The sequence below is a fragment of the Sesamum indicum genome, linkage group LG8 (genome assembly GCF_000512975.1).
Source record: "Sesamum indicum cultivar Zhongzhi No. 13 linkage group LG8, S_indicum_v1.0, whole genome shotgun sequence".
Taxonomy (NCBI): Eukaryota; Viridiplantae; Streptophyta; class Magnoliopsida; order Lamiales; family Pedaliaceae; genus Sesamum; species Sesamum indicum.
Window position 1 is genome coordinate 16,915,674 of NC_026152.1, and position 22,815 is coordinate 16,938,488.

A 22,815-nucleotide genomic window follows, 5' to 3' on the forward strand; every position below is an offset into this window, starting at 1 on the left:
TTTTACATTGCATGCCAATGCCATCTCTCCCTCTTTTTAATTCTCATCTTCATCTCTTCTACACATTCAATTTCTAATTTAATTTTCGATTAAAAAAATTAAATATTTTTACATTACTTTTTTTAAAAATAATAGTTGAGAATTTTATTTGGGATATTGATGTGGGGATCCAAGAAAGTACATATTTTTTAAAATAAATCGAGATATTTTTGTAATTTAAGGCTGTGAGAATTAGTGCAAATTTTGAGGAAAAAAACAATAACATTATGAATGTTTGGTTTTCTGGTTGGCACAGCAATCGGAGCAAGAAATAGGAATCCGGAACACAACAACATGTCTCGAAATACTTTCTTTTATGATTCTTTAAATTTAAAATTTTCAAATTCATAACAACAAATTTATTTTAATTTTATCTTTTATTTTTGGGTTTGAAAGTATTGATCCCAATCAAGCATTTCAGTTACTTTTTCTATTCATTGTGATGATTTTATGATTTGTTTTAATGATGAATTGAGTTAGAAATAAATGTTATATTGTACTTAAATTTAAAATTCAGTTCGATTGTAGACATGATAAACTTAAGGATAATGCACAGTCTTCTTTCTTGAGGTTTGGTGTAATTACACATAAATCTTTTGTAATTTGAGAAATTACATCCAGCACCTTTGAAGTTTGTTTCGTCTAACAAATAAGTCACTCTATTAGTTAAAGTTCACTAAATTTGCTGATATTAATAAAAAAAACTGAATGAAAATTAATATCTGCCATCGATTAACTGATTACTGACTTTGCATGTTAAGCAATTTTTTTCGAACTAAACTACCCTTATAACAGTGAAGATATACCTCTTTACATGCATTAACGCGTGAAGACGTATGAGGGCAATTTGGTCATAAAAATATTTATTTGACCTGCAATAAGTCACTAATAAGTTAACCAAGGACTAATATAGATTTTTCTTCTGAATTTTTTGTTAATATAAGCAAATTCGATGAATTTTGACTAACGGAGGGACTTATTTGTTAGAATACAAATAAATTTCCGGAGTGCTATATGTAATTTAATAAACCACAAGAAGTTTACGTGAAATTATACCAAATATCAAAAGAGAGGAATATAATTATCCCTAAACTTAAATTTCAAGATGAAAGAGTACTCAGTAGTGAAAATACTAGGAGTTTAGGACCTTCCAAAAATAATAATCTTGTCACTTAAATAATATTATCGACAAAGAAAAAATATAATTCTTTATATATGTAAATTTTGTAGTTTTTGAAAAGTTAAGATTCTTCAAATGGGATTTGTTTCTTTACATATATTAAAAATTTAAATTGTTTAGTAACTTTATATTATTCTTTACATATAATATTTTAGAAATATCTTTTATTTCACATAAATACATTGAAAATAAATGAAATGGTATTTGCATAGCATGTGGGTTCAGAAAATAATACGCAAGATAGTGGGTCGGACACGTGGTTTTATAAAGTCTCTATATTTATTCCAAACATATTATCATTCTCACAAAAATCCAATTTGACAACCAACTCCTTTTGTTTTAATCCTTCATCAGTAAGATGAGGGCAACAATAGTTGCGACCTAGGCAACCCTCTGCACGTCATGTCCCCACTTTCATGTTCAACTACAAACATATCAAATGAGCATGAATACCAATACAAGTACTGATCCCATCAACGTAACACCATCAGAAGCCTAGTAAGATTTACAAAACCTGACAACAGTCCCCTGGAGTCGAAGAACAAATAACTAGTAAATGTACACGATACATGTGCAGAAGGGATTCGCACATAAAACTTAACCTATATCATATTAAAGTAAGCTTGGAAGTTGGAAGTAGAGACGCACATTCAATCCTCATTTCCTATTAGTTTTGACCTCTTCTCTGCTACGTTGCATATAGCAATCTTGAGATCAAGGGTTTAAATTTTATCTCCACAACATCTTTTATATATATATATATGTGTGTGTGTGTGTGTGTGTTTTTGATATGACTAAATGCAACATTAAAGTTTCTTTTGTGATTCCTTGCAAGACACATTAAAACAAAAGAATATTCATAGAAGAAAAATAAAGTAGTAAAACAAGAGAGGATTCAAAGCCAAAATTACTTTTCCACTTTTCCCCCCCAAACAAAAGGGAGGGGGGGGGGGGGGGGGGGGGGGGGGGTTAGGGGTTGTGAATGATTGATGAGAAGAAGGTGGTGGTGGGGTAAGAGAAAATGAAACATATATATATTGTGTAAAAGGAAAGATAGTCTTTTTATGTATGTTTTTTTTGTCCTTATAAGTTGCTTTGAATCTCATGCCTTAATTTGTTGCCTTCAAGAATGTCTCTCACAAACCCCACTTTCAGATAAAGTTTTTAAAGTTCAGAGAATGTTCCCAACGCCTACACTTTTTTTTTTTTCCGTTATAATTCTTCTAATTTGATCAAAATAATTATTCCAAAATTATTGAAAAATATGTGTGTGTGTGTGTGTGAATATTTGGTATATTTGCATTTAAGGACATGAGACAATTTAAAGTGAGACTATTTATGTATGTAATATTGGAGAAAATGAATTATTGCAAGCACAATGGTTTAAGTCATTAAATAATTAGTTTTTCAATTGAATATCACGAATTCGGATCTTACCATAAATATATAACTCGCAACTGCATGTGCTTGTAGTTTGTGGATTGACAAAGGTCAGCTTTGTATAATTTGATGAAATTCATGTAATCAAGTTGAACAATGTCCGAACAACGTTTTGCACAAAAACATCTCATATTGGTCAGAGTTTCTTAGTTGGGGTGGTCATATTAGATCCGACCAATTCAACTGAAGTGAACATCATTTCCACTTCCACACAATTTGAAAAAAAATAAAAAAAAAAAAGAAAGAAATCTCTACTCTTCTCGATAATTTCGTAAAAGAACTTACAATTCATGATAGAACAAAATAAAAAGTTCGTGTCGTTCTATCTTTTATTATACGTACATATCAACGGTCGACACGCATATAACAGAATAATTATGATATGTACACAGAGAAAAAAAAATCAAAATGTGAAGAAAACACCAGAAACACACACTCTCTCTCGCTCCACATAAGGTTTGAATTGGGTGGGGGTGAAAGGAGACAGAGGCAGCCACAAGAAGAACATGAGATGATAGCATGGAGGGATTTGTACACAAAACACAGGTCATGAATTGTCAAAATCAGTGAAGCAATGTTTCAAGTTTGAAAGCAGAGTGATACTGACACCTTCTCCCTCACTAATTTCTTCTTCCATTAGGCCTAAACTCTTTAACTCAACAAACTACAAATATGATACACAATTTCTTGCCAGTCGCATTTATGGATTGCAGTAGATTTCACCCCCACTCCAAATGCAAACTTCATAATTATTATTTACAGTAATTATAATGAATTTTCGATCATGAAGTTTGTTATAGTTACAAATATTTTATTATTTAAAAAGTTATAAATAACCCAATGTGACAGCCCATTGTACGAGGTATTCGTGATTTTAATGGGTATTTATAATTTTTTAAACAATAAGGGAGTATTTTATAATTATGACAAGCCTCACAGAAGCTCGTTGTAATTTACCCTATCATTTATCATAATTCACAACCCATGAATCAACACTCTTGAAATTAGATCTAATTATAGAAACAGACTCTATAGAAGAGTGCACGTTAATGAAATTTACCTTTTTATTTAGAATCTCTCCAACAAATCCATTAAAAAACAAACATAAAAACCTCGTTAGATCCCATGATTAGTTTGGATTAACATATAATTGTCATCGGAATAATATTTAAATTATTACTTAATGAAAAATGAGCAATTATTAGGTGTCTAAACAAGTTATTTATTAATGATGTTATGATGTCTGGTGTTTAATATTGTCACAAGAATGAACATGCATGTGAAATTAATACACAAATTAATTTCGTGTAGATTGCGGGTCCAAAATTTGTAGTATATTTATATATAAAGGCGTAAATATGTCCAAACGACTCAAATCTATTATTTTTCAAACTTATTTAAACTTTTTAAGCTCAAAATACATAGAAAAGGAAGCAATTAAGCTCAATTACCTAATATTTAATTAACTATATTATTTTTAAATTAAGTATCAAATAATTTAATTTAATTTAATTATTATAAATAATTTTTTTTAAGATTGATATAAACAAAAATAATAATAATAATGGTGTTCAAATTTTAATTAATTGCTATTTTTCTTATATATAAAAAAACAAAAGAATTAGGTAGTATGGATGAATTAATGAGTACTTCAATATGTTTTCAAAGGTCAACCACTATAAAGTTGTGTTGGTCATGCTAGATAGATACTAGACATAAATTGGTATGTCTTTAATTCCTTGTACACAATCACTAAATATTCATATAATTATTTTTTAATTTCAATCATATTCACTATTTCTTCGACTTATTATTTTTTGATTTTATGAACTTAATAATTTTATTTTTTAAAGCCGTTTTACATAAATTTCTTACTTTGACTTCATGAACCTCATGATTTTGTCTTTCAAAATGCATGTTGTCTTTGAAAAGCGTTTTATATATTGCCGTTCCCACAGATAACACCAAATGACGAGACATATGACATGTGGGATCAAATAAATGTCGAAAATTTAGAGAAACAACCTCAAAGGAGGAGTGAGTGAAAAAGCATAGCATGTGTATGCAGAAGTTGACAAAATAGTTATGATTAGGAAAAGAAAAGAATATTTAGTGGGTGACAAACACAAATTTGGGCGTGAGAAATGATCATCAACATCAACCAAACCCCTCCGTAGCCCTTTTAAACATAAAAGAAAGATACCTAAAGCAAAAGTATATAAATCTGCATATATACATAAACACAATTTTGTTTAGCTGTATGCCTTTTGTCCAAATGAAATCATGATGATTGGCATGGCATGTTTTCCAAGACCATAATTTTCTGATAAAAAGGTTGTCTCCATCACACACTATATATTAAAACTAAGACTGCAGATAGCTGCTGCTTCTGTTTGCCTTTCCTTTCTTGCTTTATTACATATATATATACTGTAATTAATAAATATTATTATTACATTATATATAGACCAAATTTGAGTTGACGTCCCTCCACTTTCCGGGCTCAAAATTAAACCAACTTAATTGCTTCTCATAAACCTATATCTATCTTCAGGAAATCTGTCTGATTGTATATTTCTCTTCGTTTGCCGATTGTATATTGAAAATTCATTTATATCTTTTAGTGGGTTCAGCATTTTTCGTTTAAACTCACAAGACTGAAAACGAAGCAATTCTTGGATGGGTCTAAATGAAATTCTCAAAAGTTGTTGGAGTAGATTGTAATTATGCAATTTTGAAAGAAGTCAAAGGTGAAATTAACGTTGTATGTATATAATAGAACTTTGAAAAACATAATGCTGACAGAATCTCCTAAGCGAAACCTAATAAATAAGATGAAAAGTGAGAATCATGAAAATACTTATTCAGGTTAGAGATTTTGACTAAATTAAACCACTCAAACACTCTTCTTAAATTGAATATCAATCACATAACAAATGTATTAGATCTAAACCAACTTGACTTGAGTCAGAATTCTTCATAAGATAATTAAGAAAGAGTAATATTTAAGGCAACATAGGATGCTCAAACTTTTTTCAGCTTGGGGGGGTGGGGGGGGGGGAATCAAACTTGTCTTTTAGAGGGACAAAGTTAAATTTGAAGGGTAAAAACAGTAGAAGACACTCATCTGGTCATTGAATATATACATACATATAATTTGGGATGGCAGTGATGGGATTGGGGTATGTCGCATGTTGATGTCCCTCCTCAAACTAAAGCACTACATTTTCACATTCTTGAAATTTGTCATTTATGTTATGTCTATACTATTGTGGAATGCTAAACAACACTTTCTTGGTGCATCTTAAATGAAATTTTCAATTATTTTTAATAATTATTTTGTGAAATATTATTTAGTTTTTTCGCCTTTCAATTTCAAAAACCTATAATATGAAAGGAAAAAAATACCTCTACAAAATTTTAAATATCCAAATAAGATCAATGATTCGTATATTTTCATCTGACCTTCGCCATGTATTCTATAATACTTAAAATACGGAGATTTTGATACGTAGATCTATATAAATTTGAGTATTTAACCCTATAAATACTCTAAAGCTATTAAGCCTTTTCTTTTGCATTTTCTTTTGGGGCGGACTTGTGGCCGTAATGTTCCCTTTTTTTTTTTTTCCTCATAGAAGCAGCCGTAAAATAAGAAAAACATCCACATGTTTAGCGGGATTTCAACTTATAACCTTAAATTTATCCATGAGACTTTAAACTTAACCACTAGGTTAAGATATCATTGATTATGACCATAATATTTTTAAGTAGATATTGCAATCAATTACCGCCAACAATCGATTTTCAAAGAACACTCCGAGAGAGAGAGAGAGAGAGAGAGAGAGAGAGAGAGGCAGTGCGAAGCAGATTGAATTTTTTATTTTAATTTGTTCTACTTAATATGTATATATATATATATACACATATATAAAAAGATAATAATTAACAAAATAATAATAAATATAATAGGATTTGAAATTAAAAAAAGAAAAAAAAAGAAAATTGAATCAGAATCTGAAGAGGTGTGGGAGGGAAATGGGACAAGAGAGAGTGAAGACAAGAAACCAAAAGAGTCTTTAAATTAGATGGTATGTAGGGGATCATATGGTGGATTGTGGAATAAAGGAATGGGATAATGAAGAATAAAGTGAGTTGGATAACTTAATCCCACCTCCCATTCTCTTATTTTCTTTTTTCTAAATCACTCCCTTTTTTATAAAGATATGTACAATCAAATCAAGAATATACTATCCCTGGATATATACTCCCAATTCTTGTTTTTTCTCTTCACATCAAACCATTTTGGTATCTTAATTTGTTGTATCCCCCATTTCCCCATTCTAATAAATTCTCCATACCCACCTCAATCCATGCCTGTATGTATAAATAATTTCTTTATTATATATATTATTTTATTTTAAATGTTCTAGTCATATCATAAAATTATATATATTATTAGAATTAAATAAAATTAAATAAATATTAGGATAAAATTAGCAAAAGAATTTCAAAAATAAGCAGATGCTGCATGAGAACTGAGATATTTCAAAAATTTACATGTAATTACACCGTATTTCATGACAGAAAAGTATAATTATCCCTAAAATTTTTAATTGGAGTGGTAGTAGAGCATTAAATCAAGAAATAAGTGCAATAATGAGGATGAGCAATTCCCCGCCTGACTCTAACAAACTCCCTTTGGCTGATATAATGTGAAGAATTAATTGCTGCTTCCAGTACCAGCGTTGTACTACTAAATCACAACCCTAACCCACTTCTTCTTGTCCTCAAGTGATTAAGGTTTTAAATTGCACGTTGTCACACCTATGTTGTGTGTGGGTTCGACTTTTTGTCAAAATATTTATACGATTCTACGTACGTTTTAATGTATCTGTTTATTGACTCTCAAATGGATAGACATTGTTTTTTTACGACAGTAAATTAGTAATAAAGACCCTAACCAATACGGAATGGTGCACACACTGATTTATGGGTGTTGCCCGTACTTTTCCATTTATGTAACCAAAATAAATAAATAAATAATTCAGAACCCCCTAATGTCTTGGACCAAGGACAGTTTAGTAATTTCAAAATTAAAAACATGTACTTCACGCAGCTTGGATAGTACTCTAGCTAAAATTTTTATACTATTTCATGTTTTCCTCCACATATATATTGTGATTATGAAATTTTTGTCAAGTATATATATATATATATATATATATATGTAATATAATATAAGATAAGATAAGATATTAATTAGTAATAGAATATCGTGACTTACATGCATGTGCCAAATGTATTTGAAAAAATAAAAATATTCAAATATTTAATTTTTTTAACTACGTTTTTCCCTACGTACATAATTTATGTTCGAGAAAAAAGTCAAATTTATGTCCTCTACGTACTTTACTCATCTCGACCGTATGTATGTCTTCTACGTACTTTACTCATCTTGACGGTAGGTCATATTAGTATGCAAACAGAAGATCGTATATAAGTGGTGGAAATACAGGAATTATACCGTATATGTGAAGAACCAATTATGACCTAAAATACACACGTGCACTAATCATGATTCTAGAGTGCATTTTAATTCATTCCTAAAATATAAAAAAATAAATGATATAGCAAAAATCATATAAATACAATTTTGTTTAGAAAAAATAAACTTACATATATAGAGTATTATATATATATGTAGAAAAATATACATTTTCACAAGCTTATATTATTTCACATAAATATTTTTTTGTTCTCGTCGTCGTTCAAATTCTTGATTTGACAAAGATCTAGCAAATTAAGAGTGAAAAAGACCAAAACAACCCCTCCCCATAAAAACAAAATTCCTATTTAAAGTGAAGATTCGTGTGTTTCTTATTTGGATTTGGGGTCGGGTCTAACCTGATTCGACCAGACGTGGAGACCCAACTTTTGAGATGTTGATCTGTCTGACATCCAATAACTTAGAATTAGGCCATGTGGACCAGATAAGTGGGCAGATCCGGTCCTATAAATATATCCAACAACTTCATTAAATATTTATTTCTGATCTCACGAACTGATTTTAAACATCGCAGGGTTTTAGTTGGAGATTTCCCATCATATTTAATGATCTCTTTCTCTTCTGAAGTTCCCAACTACCCGATCAGGATACCCTACCTGAATGTCCGACCCGAATCATGATCTAAACCTATTTATCAATTACAAGAATTATGAATAAAAAATAAAAGCAAATAAATATGATGATAAATTCAAAAAAGTAAATTCTACGAAAATAAAAACAAAAGCTCTTTTGAGAAAAAAGAAATGTGCAGAAAGCTTGCATTCCAAGAGGACATGATGATCATTCTATTCTCATCACATGCACATTATTTATTTATTCTTTTTTTTATAAGAGAAAAATAAAAGTGAAAAATTGAAGAAAAATGATGAATGGTTGTTCATGTTGAGTAAGTCTGTATGGAGAAGAAATAAGGTAACAGGCTGTGTCTCCTATTTTCACCTAAAACACCTGCACATATGCTTCCCTATGCTGCATTTCTGTCCTTGCATTAATATACTCTTCATTGTGTGTGTGTGTGTATATATATATATATGCAGGCAAAATTACAAACTTAGTCCCATAATTTTGAGTCATTCTATACTTGATCCCACATGTTTTGAGATTTTAAAATTAACACCATATTTGTTAAAAATTGTAATTTTTTTGGACTCTTTTTGCAATTTTTAACAAAACGTGCAGTTTTATTGTAAATCCCGATTCCCGTAAAGTGTGGGGTAAAATATGAAATAATCCTAAAATGTGGGACTAATTTTGTAATTTTATCTATATATGCATAATGATTTGCTTCAAACAATGGATATATAAATAAATGGATTCACCAATTATTCTTTTATTTATAGTTTGAAAATTATGTTGCTAAAATGATTCATCACAAGCCTTTAGTTATATATCATGTATTCCATAGCAATATTTCTATATTTTTAAAACATTAAGGTCTCGTTTGGCTGGGTTGATTATACAGGATATAATTCAGTACTATCTACTCTACATTACAGTAATTTATTTAGTTGGTGTGTATTCAGATCGTGATACTGAAATATCGAACATAGTATGTACGGATGATTGTGTATTCCATCTCTTAAATTACGGGATGGGTACACAATTACGTACGCTTGTGTATATAAGTGGGAGCGAAACGTATTTTAACTTTTTCTTAATATTATATAATCAATTATGCAACAAATAAACCTAAACAAGCAAGAGTTTGAATGTCCAACCAAACACAGAATAACACATCATAAATAAAACTTCCTCATCATGCATTGTCCTATTCCACACATGACCCCATCATGCAATATAATCTTATCACCCCCAATATCTAAATGGTTAACACACACACACACACACACGTCCACTAGTAATAAATTACCTCAAAAAGGACGAAATATTAATTTGGTCTTGCATTAAAATAAATTAAATAAGTCATGTGGAAAATGGTAGTAGACATAGGTAATTAATTTTGATTTGTAAAAATAATTAAAAATATATATAATTAATGAGGACACGAGATATATATATATATATATATATATGCATTGGTCAATGTTAGTATTTATGTGGGTAGTTTTGCATTAATTATAGGTGTAACTATATCATGAGTGACATAATGACACACACTTAAAGCTTTGCATGTTCAAGATTTTGCACTCCCCATTTCCTACTTTTTCTATATATTTATATATAAAAAAAAGATTTTCTATATTTATAAACGAACGTCAGCGTTGTATTAATTTTTAAACATAATAGTTACATCTCTAATTAGATAAGTTTAAAAATCAATTGTAATTATTTATTTTTTTTCACAAAAGGGGCTCGACGTCGTTTTAACACTACTACAACAATGTTTTTTTTTATTTCTTTTTCTAAAAAAATGTGTTTTGTTTATACTTTAAAATATGAAAGATTATATATTATATGCACGTAAGGATGATATGCCACAAAAGATTAAATTTAGGAATATATTCATCTCCACCCTCTAATTAACTTGTGCTCTATTTATACAAACCATTCATACGTACCTTTAAAAAAATTATATATACACTCATTAAAAAACGTCGATATCATTTATACGAATCACTCATATTTTTTAAAAAATTACACCTACAATACTCTAAGAAACGTCAACCTCCGTGTGTTTTTTTGCTGATATGGATAATTTCTGTAACTACAGAAAATGAGGTTAGATATGGAGTAGGGATGTAAATATTAAAAAGTGTTGGGAAATTGATGCAAGTACTAAGTAATGAGCCTAAAAATGCAAAGTGTAAGAAGAAAGAAAAGAGGGGTAAGAGGTTTGGTGTGTCCAAACATAGTAAGTAGTTTAGTTGAAGCTTATTAGCATGATTATGTATATATAGTTTTTGTCTCCCTTTACACGGGTTTTTGAGTTCTTTCTTTAACTCATCTTTTACTAAAATTAATGTTGAACCTCATTTCTTTTCAAGAATTTCAATGTGGGACAACATTTCTCATCTCTCTCTTGCACACACAATTACAAGCAGTGCATCTACCTTTGTCCTTCTCCACTCTCTGACACCACTGCCTCCCTCTCTCTCTCTCTCTCTCTCTATATGGCGTAAACTTGATGCCTGTGTAGTAGTGCAAGCAAAGCAAGCACACCTCTCCCCCCACTTTAATTTCTTCCCTCCCTAAACACACTGAATTCCTCTTTGTCTCTAAGGAAAAACAAAAAAGAAAAAAAAAATTGCTTTTTCTTTTCATCTCTCTCTCTCAACCCTTTAATCTTTGAGCTCTCACTACTGCTATAAGCTCATGTTTAGTGCTTCATTCACTCCCCAAACCAGAATGCAAAACTCTCTCCTTTAGCCCTTCTCTCTCTCTCTCTAGACCTTCTTCTTCATCACCCCAATTGTTACACTTTTTTTAAGAAAACAAATTCCAGACAGCTCCATTTTCTCGGTGTAAGCAAATGAACCCTTCTCATTTACATCTTGTGTTTTGGGATTGAAGTGGTTTTAACTTGAGCAGGAACCTGAGTTACAGTAGTAGTAGTGGTAGTGTTTCAAGAATTAAACCTACCTCTGATTTACTACACATGATGATGATGATGATGATATATATGATGTCTTTCTTCCCACTTTTCTCTTTCTTTTTCCTTGTTTCTTTCCAGTGCTAATGTTTACTTTCTCCATTGTTGTCTACCTCTGTTGCAACAACCATATGCTAACCTTTGACATTACTGTCTTCTCTTTCAGGCAAAACACACTTAAAGAAACTGTGTGAGTTCTGATACTACTACCCCTTCTCTCCAAGAGTGAGTAGTTTCCTTTTCAAGAAACATGGATAGACAAGTGTTGTTGAAAGAGAAAGACAGGTTCAGTATTTGCTCATTTTGAACTCAAATGTTGTTTCTTGTAATTTTGGTTTCCATCTTTAATTCTGTCCTAATTCAGACTACAAATGAGGGGTGTGTGTGTGTGTGTCAAGTGTTTTTTGTAGTATTATATGTTTGTTTCATAAAGAGCGGACAATTATTATAAGATAATTACAAAAGACACAGCACCTTGCTTGGAAATAAAAGAAAACATATCAAATCTTAAGTCAGCCCATCACTTTTAATTTAATCATATTTTTTAGTCCCTCTAATCCCCATCCTGTCTTGTTCCTCCTTTTGGTCTCCAAACAAGAAACACACACACACTGGAAACAGAAAGTGTGTGAGAATTAATGGAACTTCCAAGTCATCAAGAAGGTGATGAGATGCCAATCCCACTGAACAGCATGATCCATCATCATGGGCATGGTCACATGATCCATCATCATGATCCTGCATCCCACATCATCCCTTCTTCAGGAGGAGGTCCTCCTCATCAAATCCCTTCAAATGGGCCCCCCATATCTCATGATCATGAACACGACCATGACCATGACCACGAACATCTCCCATTCAAGAAGATGGTGAGGTACAGGGAATGCCTCAAGAACCATGCAGCATCCATGGGCGGGAATGCCACTGATGGATGTGGTGAGTTCATGCCCAGTGGTGAAGAAGGCACATTGGAAGCCCTCACATGCTCAGCCTGCAACTGCCATAGAAACTTCCACAGGAAAGAAGTTGAAGGTGAGCCCTCTTCCTGTGATGGCTGCTACCCAAATCCAAGAATGGGGAGGAAGCTCTTCATGGGCGGCCATCACAATGCATTAGCATACCATCATCATCATCATCATGGTGCACCATTGATTTCTTCAAGACCAGTCCCACCCCATCAGATGATCATGTCTTACAACATGGCCGGCTCTCTTCCCTCCGAGTCAGACGAGCACGAGGACGGCGGCGGCGGTGGTGGTGGGGTGGTGGTGAGGCCAACTCCGGTGGTGAAGAAGAGGTTCAGAACAAAATTCACTCAGGAGCAAAAGGAGAAAATGCTGAGCTTTGCTGAGAAAGTTGGGTGGAAAATACAAAAGCAAGAGGAATCTGTAGTGCAACAGTTCTGCCAAGAAGTTGGTGTCAAGAGAAGAGTCCTCAAAGTTTGGATGCACAACAACAAGCACAATCTTGCCAAGAAGAACCTTAATCACTCCAACCCTCAAAACCAAGTTTAATTACAGATCCATTCCATCACCACAACTCCTCATCATCATGAAATGAAATTGGGGTATTATTAATGTTTTTCTTGGTTGGTAGGAAGAATGTATTAGTTGCCTTTTGGGTTTTAATTTACCTTATTTATTTTAGGTTTTACTACATTTGTTCTTGGGATATTGTGGGATGTGTTAGATTTGAGGTTTTGCATCCTTGGATCTTGCATTTAGGAGTAGGTTTTTGTTTTACTATGTTTTGCAATAATTATAGTTGTAATGTAGTTAATTGGAAACTGGGGTTTTAGGTCTCATGACTTGGATTGGATTTGATTCCTCTTTGTTCAATCTATTCAAGTTTAGAATGGATTTGCACACTCTTCAAGGATCTCTAGGTACACATATATATTCTTATTTTATACATATATATATATATATATGTGTACAAGTGTGCATGTGAAAATTTCTTATTAAATCAAGACCCTCATACTATATCAATCATATTATAGGGATCTTATTATGTGGTTGATCACTCTTTTTAAATTATAAATACATTAATAATACGATAAATGTAATATTACTTAATCATGTAATATTTTTTTTGTTTTGAGTGCACATACACACATATATATATAGATATAATTTATAAATTTGATGTTATTTTATCTTGTATAGAATATTAGAAATGCAAGTGTAATTTTTCTCCCCTAGCTCTATTTTTGTTTAAATAAAGTATTAAGTGGAATAAAGATTGAGGATGTTAAAGGAAAAAATGATGAAATTATAGGTAGATCATATGATTAATAATTACTTGTTTTCGTCCTTTATGATAACAATAATTTGTGATAGTGGATGCTCACTATTCACTAGCCAACATTCATCAATTTAGTGCCTAATTTTCACATCACATCCTTACCCAAAATATGCATCAAAATCATTTCTACTCTCTCTTACACTAAATATTAATTAATTAAGAGGTGTTTGGAAATTCTTATTTTTGAACACTTATTAGTTTTTTTGTTAAAAATAAATTAAAATAAGTATTTGTATAATTCGCAACTTATACTTTTATAAAATAATTTTTTTTTAAAAACTCGTCTTTAGGTAATAGTCGTAAACTTCTTCCACGAACTTTGCAGCTAAAATTACAACTTTCTGAACAATATATTTCCTACCATGAAAGTAGAATTATTAGTAGTTAGTTCTATTAATTGTTGAAATGAATTTTGAAATTTTAAACAATGAGTTTCAAATTAGTGGTGTGAAATTTTTAAAAGCAGAATATTTTTCTTAAAAAATAGAATAAAGTATTGGAATTTTTTATTTGAGAGAGGAGTTAAAATTGTGTTCCAGGGTGATGTAGCAGCTTTAATGCATATAACTAAAAGCGCATGTATTGTGTCTTTTTCAGTGATGCGTTTTGTCTTAATATTTCAGCACCTACTTAAGGCCAAGCGAACTACAACGCTCATATTTATATCTATAGTAAATAAAATTGTGGTCCCTAACTGATATATGTTTGCCAATTTAAGACTACTCATCCCTAACACATTTTTTTATAAGTTATTTATATATATATATATAAATATCGCAAACACATATGAATATAAATTCACATGAGTTATCAGTTATTGGACAACATGTGATGATATCATCATTTGTTAATTCAATCAGTAGCAGTCCATGTGATACAAATTCATATGAATTGAGTTTTTCAATCAGAATGTTGGACCTAGAATGTGTTTGAATTTGTTATTTAAGTGTTTTATGACAAGGGGTTGAGGTTCAGGTCGGAAAGTTCGATTCCTGGCATGACCTGTTCGAGTTTGGATAATTTTTTTTTTAAAAAAAATTCAAATATTTTAAGTCAAAATTCGAGTAGATCTTTCTTATTCAAACATCCAAAAAAAATTTATTACATCGAGAATTAACCAATCCCACAACATGGACAAATCCATGCACTGAAACATATGTATATATATGGTAGAGTAGGCGTGTAGGTATAATTAGTACCTCGTACCGTATATATTTTGTCTTCATTCGTAGCTTGGTTTTCATACCAAAACTATTTCTCGTTTTTATTTTTTTAATTATAATATAAATATCATTATTATATACAAATAAAACAATTTGTATACGTATATTCATATTCAACCGTAGGACATGAATTTTGTTATTATATGTCCAAAATAACTATGTTAGTATTAATATGATTAATTCAGATAATGAAATTTCGATTTCAATTCGATGGATTTATCAAAATTAGGGGTAACTCTACAGAGGAGAGCAAATGGGAAATGGCCGTCTTCCCGTATTGGCGTTTTACATTTACGATAGACAGATGGAGGTGGAGGTGCAATCTAGAGTTAGAACAGACAATGCATCTAGAGATCCACTTACTGATGCAGTCAAGATGTATGGTTATAGATTGGATGTCGTGGTGTTCGTAACCAGTTGTATCCGTTTTCTTCTCTACTACATATACAGATGAGTTGGTACAGTGAAGCACGTAGGAAATCTATAGATGAAACAAGAATCGATCGTCACAAGGGACTGCAATGGCATTCATATACCAAGACAGGCGAATCACACGGAAGACTGCGATATCATCAGCCGGAGGCAAGCTAACTAAACAAACAGAAAGCCAGCCAGTAGTTGATGAATAACTTGAGTATTACAAAAAGGATGCATGATAACATAGAGAAATTGGAGGAAAATGAGAAATATCAAAACTGAATATACATCACCATTAAGAGGTTTTGAGGCACCAGACAAGTCATGCATATGATAAAACAACGATATACTTAGACAAATTTAAAATCGGCACCTATTTGATTGGCCACTCTAGTCGACTATTCATTCTATCACTGTGCCTTCATGGCACTTAAGGATCTTACACATCAGTTCAAACACCAGTAGCAAGTTTTGTTAGCGTCCGATGCAGAAAACTGGGTTCTTTGGCACCAGGAAAACATGTTTCCCTGATCCCGCCACAGCATTGCCTTGCCTATGTATCCAGTCCCCAAGCATAGTCAAGTCAATTCAGAGACAAGGGAGTAAACCAGAGATCTTTCCAATCCTTCCAAGTTCTTACAGAAATTTAAAGACCTACATGAATCTTATTATCTGACTAATTCACATAGTCGAGCTCTGCCGGGATTAAGTAGTGATTCTGACATAACCCACCCCTGGAACAACGTAAAACCATTAGCCATTGGTGCAAGCAGGAAAACATAGTCATAAGCATCAGCATGGACCAGAAATTTAAATAACAAACCAATCTCTCTCTTCTCTCCTCATGTAGACATCCCAGTTTTAGGAACTCGTATATACCATCACCAACTAGCTGTAGAGCTACTTACTAGAGTCACGAACAAAGAGTGTGGATCATCTCACATTTAAAGGGCTTTTCCAATCAATGTGTGCCCTTTAATAATCTTTCATAAATAACAAGCAATTTCTTTCGTTTACTTCCAAAGTCAACAGAACATGAAATGAATTTTCTTTTCCCCTCTTCCATTATATCTGTGTGATATGGTACACACGATTGAAGATCTCATTCACAAACTACTACATTTTTGGCTTGAAGTTTCTCTGCATCCTTGCATGATCAAAAGTGTTGAAGGACACATAAATGAAGCTTTTCAGGTTCCAGAGAAACCATCTAAGTCACCTTAAGTTCAAGGGTGTTTGGTTAACCTTATCTAAAACATCTTATAACATCATTCATAATATAAGATATTTTTAGACTTTATAAAAAAGTTATATCTTATTAAAAATAAACACTTGATTAAAACTTATAAATTACAGAACTTATAAGATGTTAATAATGACAATTTTGTCATTAGTATGATCATAATTGAAGGAGTTTGTTAAAATCTCAAAAATAAATTACAAACTACTCACAGTATTATTTTTCAAAGAAGTTTGTAAGCTCCAAACGACTTATTTTTTAAATCTTATAAGCTCTTTCTCAAAAAAAAAAAAAAATTATCACACTTTTCGACATCTTATAACTTGTTCCAAAGAGCTTATAAGCTCGTCCAAACACCCCCTTAATGTGTGAATCATCGCAGAATTCACCATGAGATTTAATCCATTTTTCAAGATTAGCAGCCAATCTCCATACTTCATTATGCTATGTGGCTGCCTCAAAGACAATAGGTTTCACTCAAAGAATTAATGAGCATATTATAAAACAGTTATCTAGTGTAGTACATCCCGAATAATTTCAATAGCTCATCTCAATTTCCAAAATGCTTGGTTAAGAAGAGAACAAGTACCTGATCTTTAGCTTTGTTTTTAAAAGGCCCATATAAAGCTGATACCATCTTATACGATTCTGCAATATGTGATTGAAGGTCGCCCAATGTTGGCAATCCAGCTGAAGGATCATGATCTCTCTTTCTATAGGTAGCTTGGTCCTGACTGGAGGTATCAATGATGTGAAGAAGCACATGAGCCTGTAATGCAAGGTGATCTCAGCAAGGAACACTTACAAAAATGCTGAGTATAAGAAAATCACGTCCACAATCTCACATGAAAAGCTGCTTTCAGTATATCATCAGACTTTGCTTGATCCTTGAACAAGGCATAGATATTTCCCTTTGAAGGATTATATGTAATGATGTATCGTTCTTTCTGTCATCAAGAAAATTGATAAAAACTTGTAAGTCACGGTAAGAGAATTTTAAGCAATCAAAACTATGCACACATAAATCATCAAATGTAATGCAAGTGGAAATCCATGAACATTAACACATGCAGATTAGGGGAAGATACAGGCTTGACATCAGTATGATTTCCCAGTAATAAGTAATACACCTCAAAAATGGGCTCCACAGCAAGGTATGAATTAGGGTCTTGGAATGCTTCTTTAAATCTTGGCCCTGCAAAACATCAGAATTTATTCTTGATCAATCTATAATCTCCATAAATGCAATAGTAGTAAGATGACAAACAAGCGTGCATGTGCATGCATTCAGAAAGGCTGTGTGAAAGAGAGACAAAGATAGACATGTATTTGCAAGTACCAAGAACAATAGGTCTGTGTTGTTTCCATGGGGGAACAAAAATATTTTCCATTGAATTTCCCTCTTGCAAACTTGGAACGCGCCCTGAAAAATGAAGAATACAACAAACAAAAGAATCAGAAAGACTTTAATATCTTTCACCGTTGTTAAAGCAAAAGAAAATCATGCCCTACTTTCTCCAACATGAAGGCAAATTCCAGACTCACCTAGATTTGCTGAAAAGTGATTATACTGGTAAATGAGCTCTCAAAATTTCAAGATTAGAAATGCAAGTTTAGCCACTCTATAAAGCCATAAAACATAGCTAATGTTGGTAATGGCTATATCATGAACCACCTCCATAGTTCATCTACAACTACACTACAATCATGCCGTCAAGTTACTTTGTCAATGGTAACAGAAAACAATCATGCTTCAGGTTTCCCTCATGTTAAGTCCCTTTATTTGGGCCGTCTACATTTTCTTTTAGCCTAATGAGAGACCACACGCCAGCGGGAGAGAGGAAAAAAGAAGAAGAAGCAGAAAGAATGCACTTGTTCCAACCTGTCTTCAGGAAGGATTCTGCTGCCACAGTGAATCGTGCCCGATTTAATGTATGCAAAACAACAGATTTCACCTGAAAGGATACAATATACACAGTTTCCATCAACACTTTAAGATAAACAAACATAAGAGTTACAAAGGAAAAGGAAGGAGGAAGGGTTGATATATTCGCATAATCCAACCTCTCGATAAGAGCTCATCACATATCCACATGAAAGCAGAGCAAAAGTGGTGAACAGGGATGGGTTCCTTTTGGCAATCAGAATGCTGAGTCCAGTACCAAGCTTCACAAGAAAGAGTAATGGTAATCAGTTCCAACTAAAATGCAAACGAATTGCTCAAACAGGAGATAGGAAGCAAGACGATTTATAGCTTTGTGGATCGATATGTAAGATAAACCTAGGCACACGAAATCCTTTAGAGTCACTAGATTTTACTTGTGAGCCTTAAATCTGAAGGTGAAGACGTTGGGATGAGAGTGAGATGGTGCGATAATATAGGACAATCAAGTCACTGTTACATAGCTTTTTTTCCAGAAAGGCAGGTTACTAAACCATGTCACTTCATGTTACAAAATTATGCATGAAAGAGCTTCTGGTACCAGTTTGCTTGATGAGGCGAGATTTAATAGAATTTAGAGATCGTAAACAATGTATCTTGATTGAACAAAGCGTACCAGATCAGCAATATTTCCCACACATTCTCCCTTGGCAGTCACATCACCAATATTTTCCCCTTTAGCAAAAGCTTTGTAGATTGGGGTTCGAGTTGAAGTCGATGTCACCGCAGCAACATTCTTTAAGCAAACCAAGATGGATGTATGAAGTTAATTTCTCAGCCTTCCTAGATACTGACAAATGAAAAGCACAGTAAACGAGACTACCTTAGCCACATTGGCAGCACATGCCAATGGAAGAAATAGATGGGGAACAGCTGCAGTTGCCAACTCTACTCCAGCTCCTAACTCCATTAGGAGATCACCGGCAAACCTAAGCTGAACGAAGTTCAAAATATGAGAAGATAAAGAATTGTATCGGACAACATCATAAAACTCTGCTTTCTCTTCAGAGCACCAAATTTAACAATTTATTACCTGCTTTAGATCATAATCAAATTTCTTTCCCTGCCGAGCAAAAAGCATCTTCCCAACCCGTCCCGCGCCATCCTATAAGTGGCCATATTTTACATTCTAAGTTTAGATTTGAGGCAACTGAATTTAGAGCATTGATCAAAACTTGAAAATTGGCATGCAGAACTATGCATTTCGTATGCTAGGTAACACAGCATATATTCCTTCATGAACAAGAGCAGATCGAATCCAACAACTTTCATTATGTACTTTATCATGAAGAAATGTAATTCAGAAGTAAATAATGAGATCCCATTGCGTCCACATAGGTGATACTTCAACTTATGCTTCAATAGTCGGCTTAAAACTCTCAAGTTTTCACACAGTTGCAACCAAGGTACAACACACAATATCTTGCAACTAGTCAACTAATATCTCCAAAATGCAATAGTAAGGTTTCATATGATGCATACCTTGAGAATCCAGTTGATAGCTACAGCACCTGGTGCAGCTCTGTTTCGGGATACTCCTAGAGAACTTAGGAGTGTTTGCGTTGTGAAAACACCCATTGCTCCGCCAAAGAAGTGCTACAACCAAAACAACAGTCAGCACCTACTTAAGCAGTTGAACTACTAGTAACAGAACACACTCAATGCTGTATGCGAATGCACCTTGGTACCATTAGTACATTAGAAGGGTACCTTTAAAGCTCTCCATGTCATGTATGGCACATAAGAAGGAGTGACACTGTCTGGAAAACCTTCTGGGACGACATAGGATCTTATAAACGCCATCAACTCCTGGACCACATAAACAACAAAAGAAAAATGAAGATGACAATGCAACTGGTGACTGATGAATAATAGTTTAGTCATGCAGTTTCAATTCTTGCTATTTCTCTTTTTCTCTTTTCCAGTTTTTAAATACTTTTAGTAGGTGTATGTGGACAGGTGGCTGAGTATTTATGCTTGGCCTCGCACGTGCGCATACATGAACAGACATAACATTCTAGTTAAGCAAAGCTCCTTTCATTCATGTATTTAATGCTGCGACCGATCAGCTGTTTAATATTGAGACCGAATAAGTTACTCAACCAGCTCAATCACAAGTTTGTCTCATTAAGAGATTAGCATATTGCATGTTTGTATAACATAAGAACAACATTACCACTTCAACTTATTAGCTGCAAGAGCCAAACTGGTTACTTTACAGAACAGCCAAAACAAACAAGTTTTCAACTTTCTATCTTGTTGCGCTGGATCTCTCACTTAGCTCCTGAACCCAAATCTAAATGTTCCAAAATAAGTTAGATTGGGAACAATTAATTAATTTAAGGGTTTTAATGCATGGATATTTTGTCAAATGAAACCAATGCGGACAGTTGAAAAAGAAATAGGAAGAAAAGGAAAACAGAACAAGAACACTTAATAAAAGATACCGACATCAATGGGGGCCTGAGGACTCTGCAAGCTAACAGCGCGGATAGAATTCTTCTTCAATTTCTTGGAACCACCACTCCTGACACTAATATTATTCTCCGCGAAGTATTGCCACCGTCTACCATCGATCTCCTCGCAGCAAATCAACCTCAAGCTCGAATCGAGAAACTGATCCTCCACAAACCCACCAAAGCTAGAATCTTGGAGCAAAGTCCGGTCCTGAGGCGCCACAGCCCCCGCGGCGGGCGATGGCGGAGGCGCCGAGGCAAGGTTGGCGCTGATGCGGAGCGTCTCACGGACGAGCATGCGCGTGTCGGAGGATGTCAGGGTTTGGGAGGCGGAATTGGAGGGGTGCTTAAGCTTCATTGTACCCAAACAATGCAGCAAAATCAAGATCAACTCTGGTGAAGGCAAAAACCAACGGTGTGTATATATACGCTGTTGTACGTATATGTATGTGTGTGTGTAGAGAGAGAGAGAGCGGAAGAATTTTGGAAGAGCGCTATATTTAGGTGAACGGAGATTAAGAGAGAGATTTTCTTGTTATGATTTTGTTGTTTTGCTCTGCTCTTCTTTTTCTTTCTTTCTTCCTCTAGAGAGAGAAAGACAGAGAGAGAGAGAGAGAGAGAAGAACCACAGATGGTGTAGGGAGGAGGGGAAGAGATGGGAGGTGGGGTTTTGATGGGGTGACGAGCGAGGGCATGGAAGGAAGGCTTCATGGACACGTGGCAGCAAGAGATGTCACCCAGAAATAAGAGAAACACTACACTGACCGTGACTGTGTGTTCTGTCAGCTGGATTCCAGTAGGGCTTCTCAAAAACAATAATAATAAGAGAAAACCCAAAAAAAAATGAAAATTTGCAAATATTTAATTATTATGCACATTCAATGCATATGAACAATTAAATTAATATAAATAATTAACTTTAATTATATATAAATAAAAATATATTAATTAATAAAAAATTGATTTGCATAGAAGAAATAAATATCGTTGGAAGCATTTTAGGCAATTCATAATTTGCTAATCATACTAATTAATTCACGAATTCCTTTCTTAATAAATAGTATAGATTTGAAAAAAAAAATAGATAATAAAAACTATTTAAATAAAATTTTATGTTTGTAATTCACTGAAATTATTTTAGGAGATTTAACACATATTTTATTATATACACACAAAAATTACCAGTATGTTTGGTTTCAATTTTGACACATCTTTGAGATGGGCCAAAATATAGTGTATGTTTGTCTTGTTTGGTTTTATAAGTTTTGGATATATTTTTTATTATTTTAAAACAGTTCTAATTACTTTTTGTCCAAAAAAAATAATTAATTAAAAAATAATATTTATTTTAATCACTCACAATTAAATAAATTATATATATTTTTACACATACATATATATATAAATATATATAAAATAGACATGATTTGACAATGAACAGTACTTTTTGTCTCC

General features: G+C 32.9%; 2 protein-coding genes across 2 annotated transcripts; one reads left to right on the forward strand and one right to left on the reverse strand.

Moving 5' to 3' along the window:
- LOC105169048 (zinc-finger homeodomain protein 4) lies at window positions 11,210–13,633 on the forward strand. Its single transcript, XM_011089313.2, has 2 exons — window positions 11,210–11,650; window positions 11,945–13,633. Exon 2 carries the CDS (start codon window positions 12,417–12,419, stop codon window positions 13,290–13,292), a length of 876 nt encoding a protein of 291 aa, XP_011087615.1. The 5' UTR covers window positions 11,210–11,650; window positions 11,945–12,416; the 3' UTR covers window positions 13,293–13,633.
- Window positions 15,898–22,008, reverse strand: LOC105169049 (protein root UVB sensitive 6). Its single transcript, XM_011089314.2, has 13 exons — window positions 21,356–22,008; window positions 20,615–20,713; window positions 20,387–20,500; window positions 19,938–20,009; window positions 19,728–19,838; window positions 19,521–19,640; window positions 19,027–19,128; window positions 18,845–18,917; window positions 18,302–18,385; window positions 18,093–18,157; window positions 17,808–17,909; window positions 17,552–17,731; window positions 15,898–16,456 (listed from the first exon to the last, which is right to left on the reverse strand). The coding sequence occupies exons 1-13, from the start codon at window positions 21,716–21,718 to the stop codon at window positions 16,391–16,393; spliced, it is 1,551 nt and encodes a 516-aa protein (XP_011087616.1). The 5' UTR covers window positions 21,719–22,008; the 3' UTR covers window positions 15,898–16,390.

Bases quoted from the DNA above. Each gene is read 5' to 3' on its own strand.
- LOC105169049 (XM_011089314.2), bottom strand. From the start codon at position 21,718: ATGAAGCTTAAGCACCCCTCCAATTCCGCCTCCCAAACCCTGACATCC. The intron at 18,386-18,844 runs GTTGGAACAAGT...TTCATTTTTCAG, and splicing joins AGAATCCTTCCTGAAGACAG to GGCGCGTTCCAAGTTTGCAA. The intron at 17,732-17,807 runs GTGAGATTGTGG...CTTGCATTACAG, and splicing joins TACTGAAAGCAGCTTTTCAT to GCTCATGTGCTTCTTCACAT.
- LOC105169048 (XM_011089313.2), top strand. From the start codon at position 12,417: ATGGAACTTCCAAGTCATCAAGAAGGTGATGAGATGCCAATCCCACTG.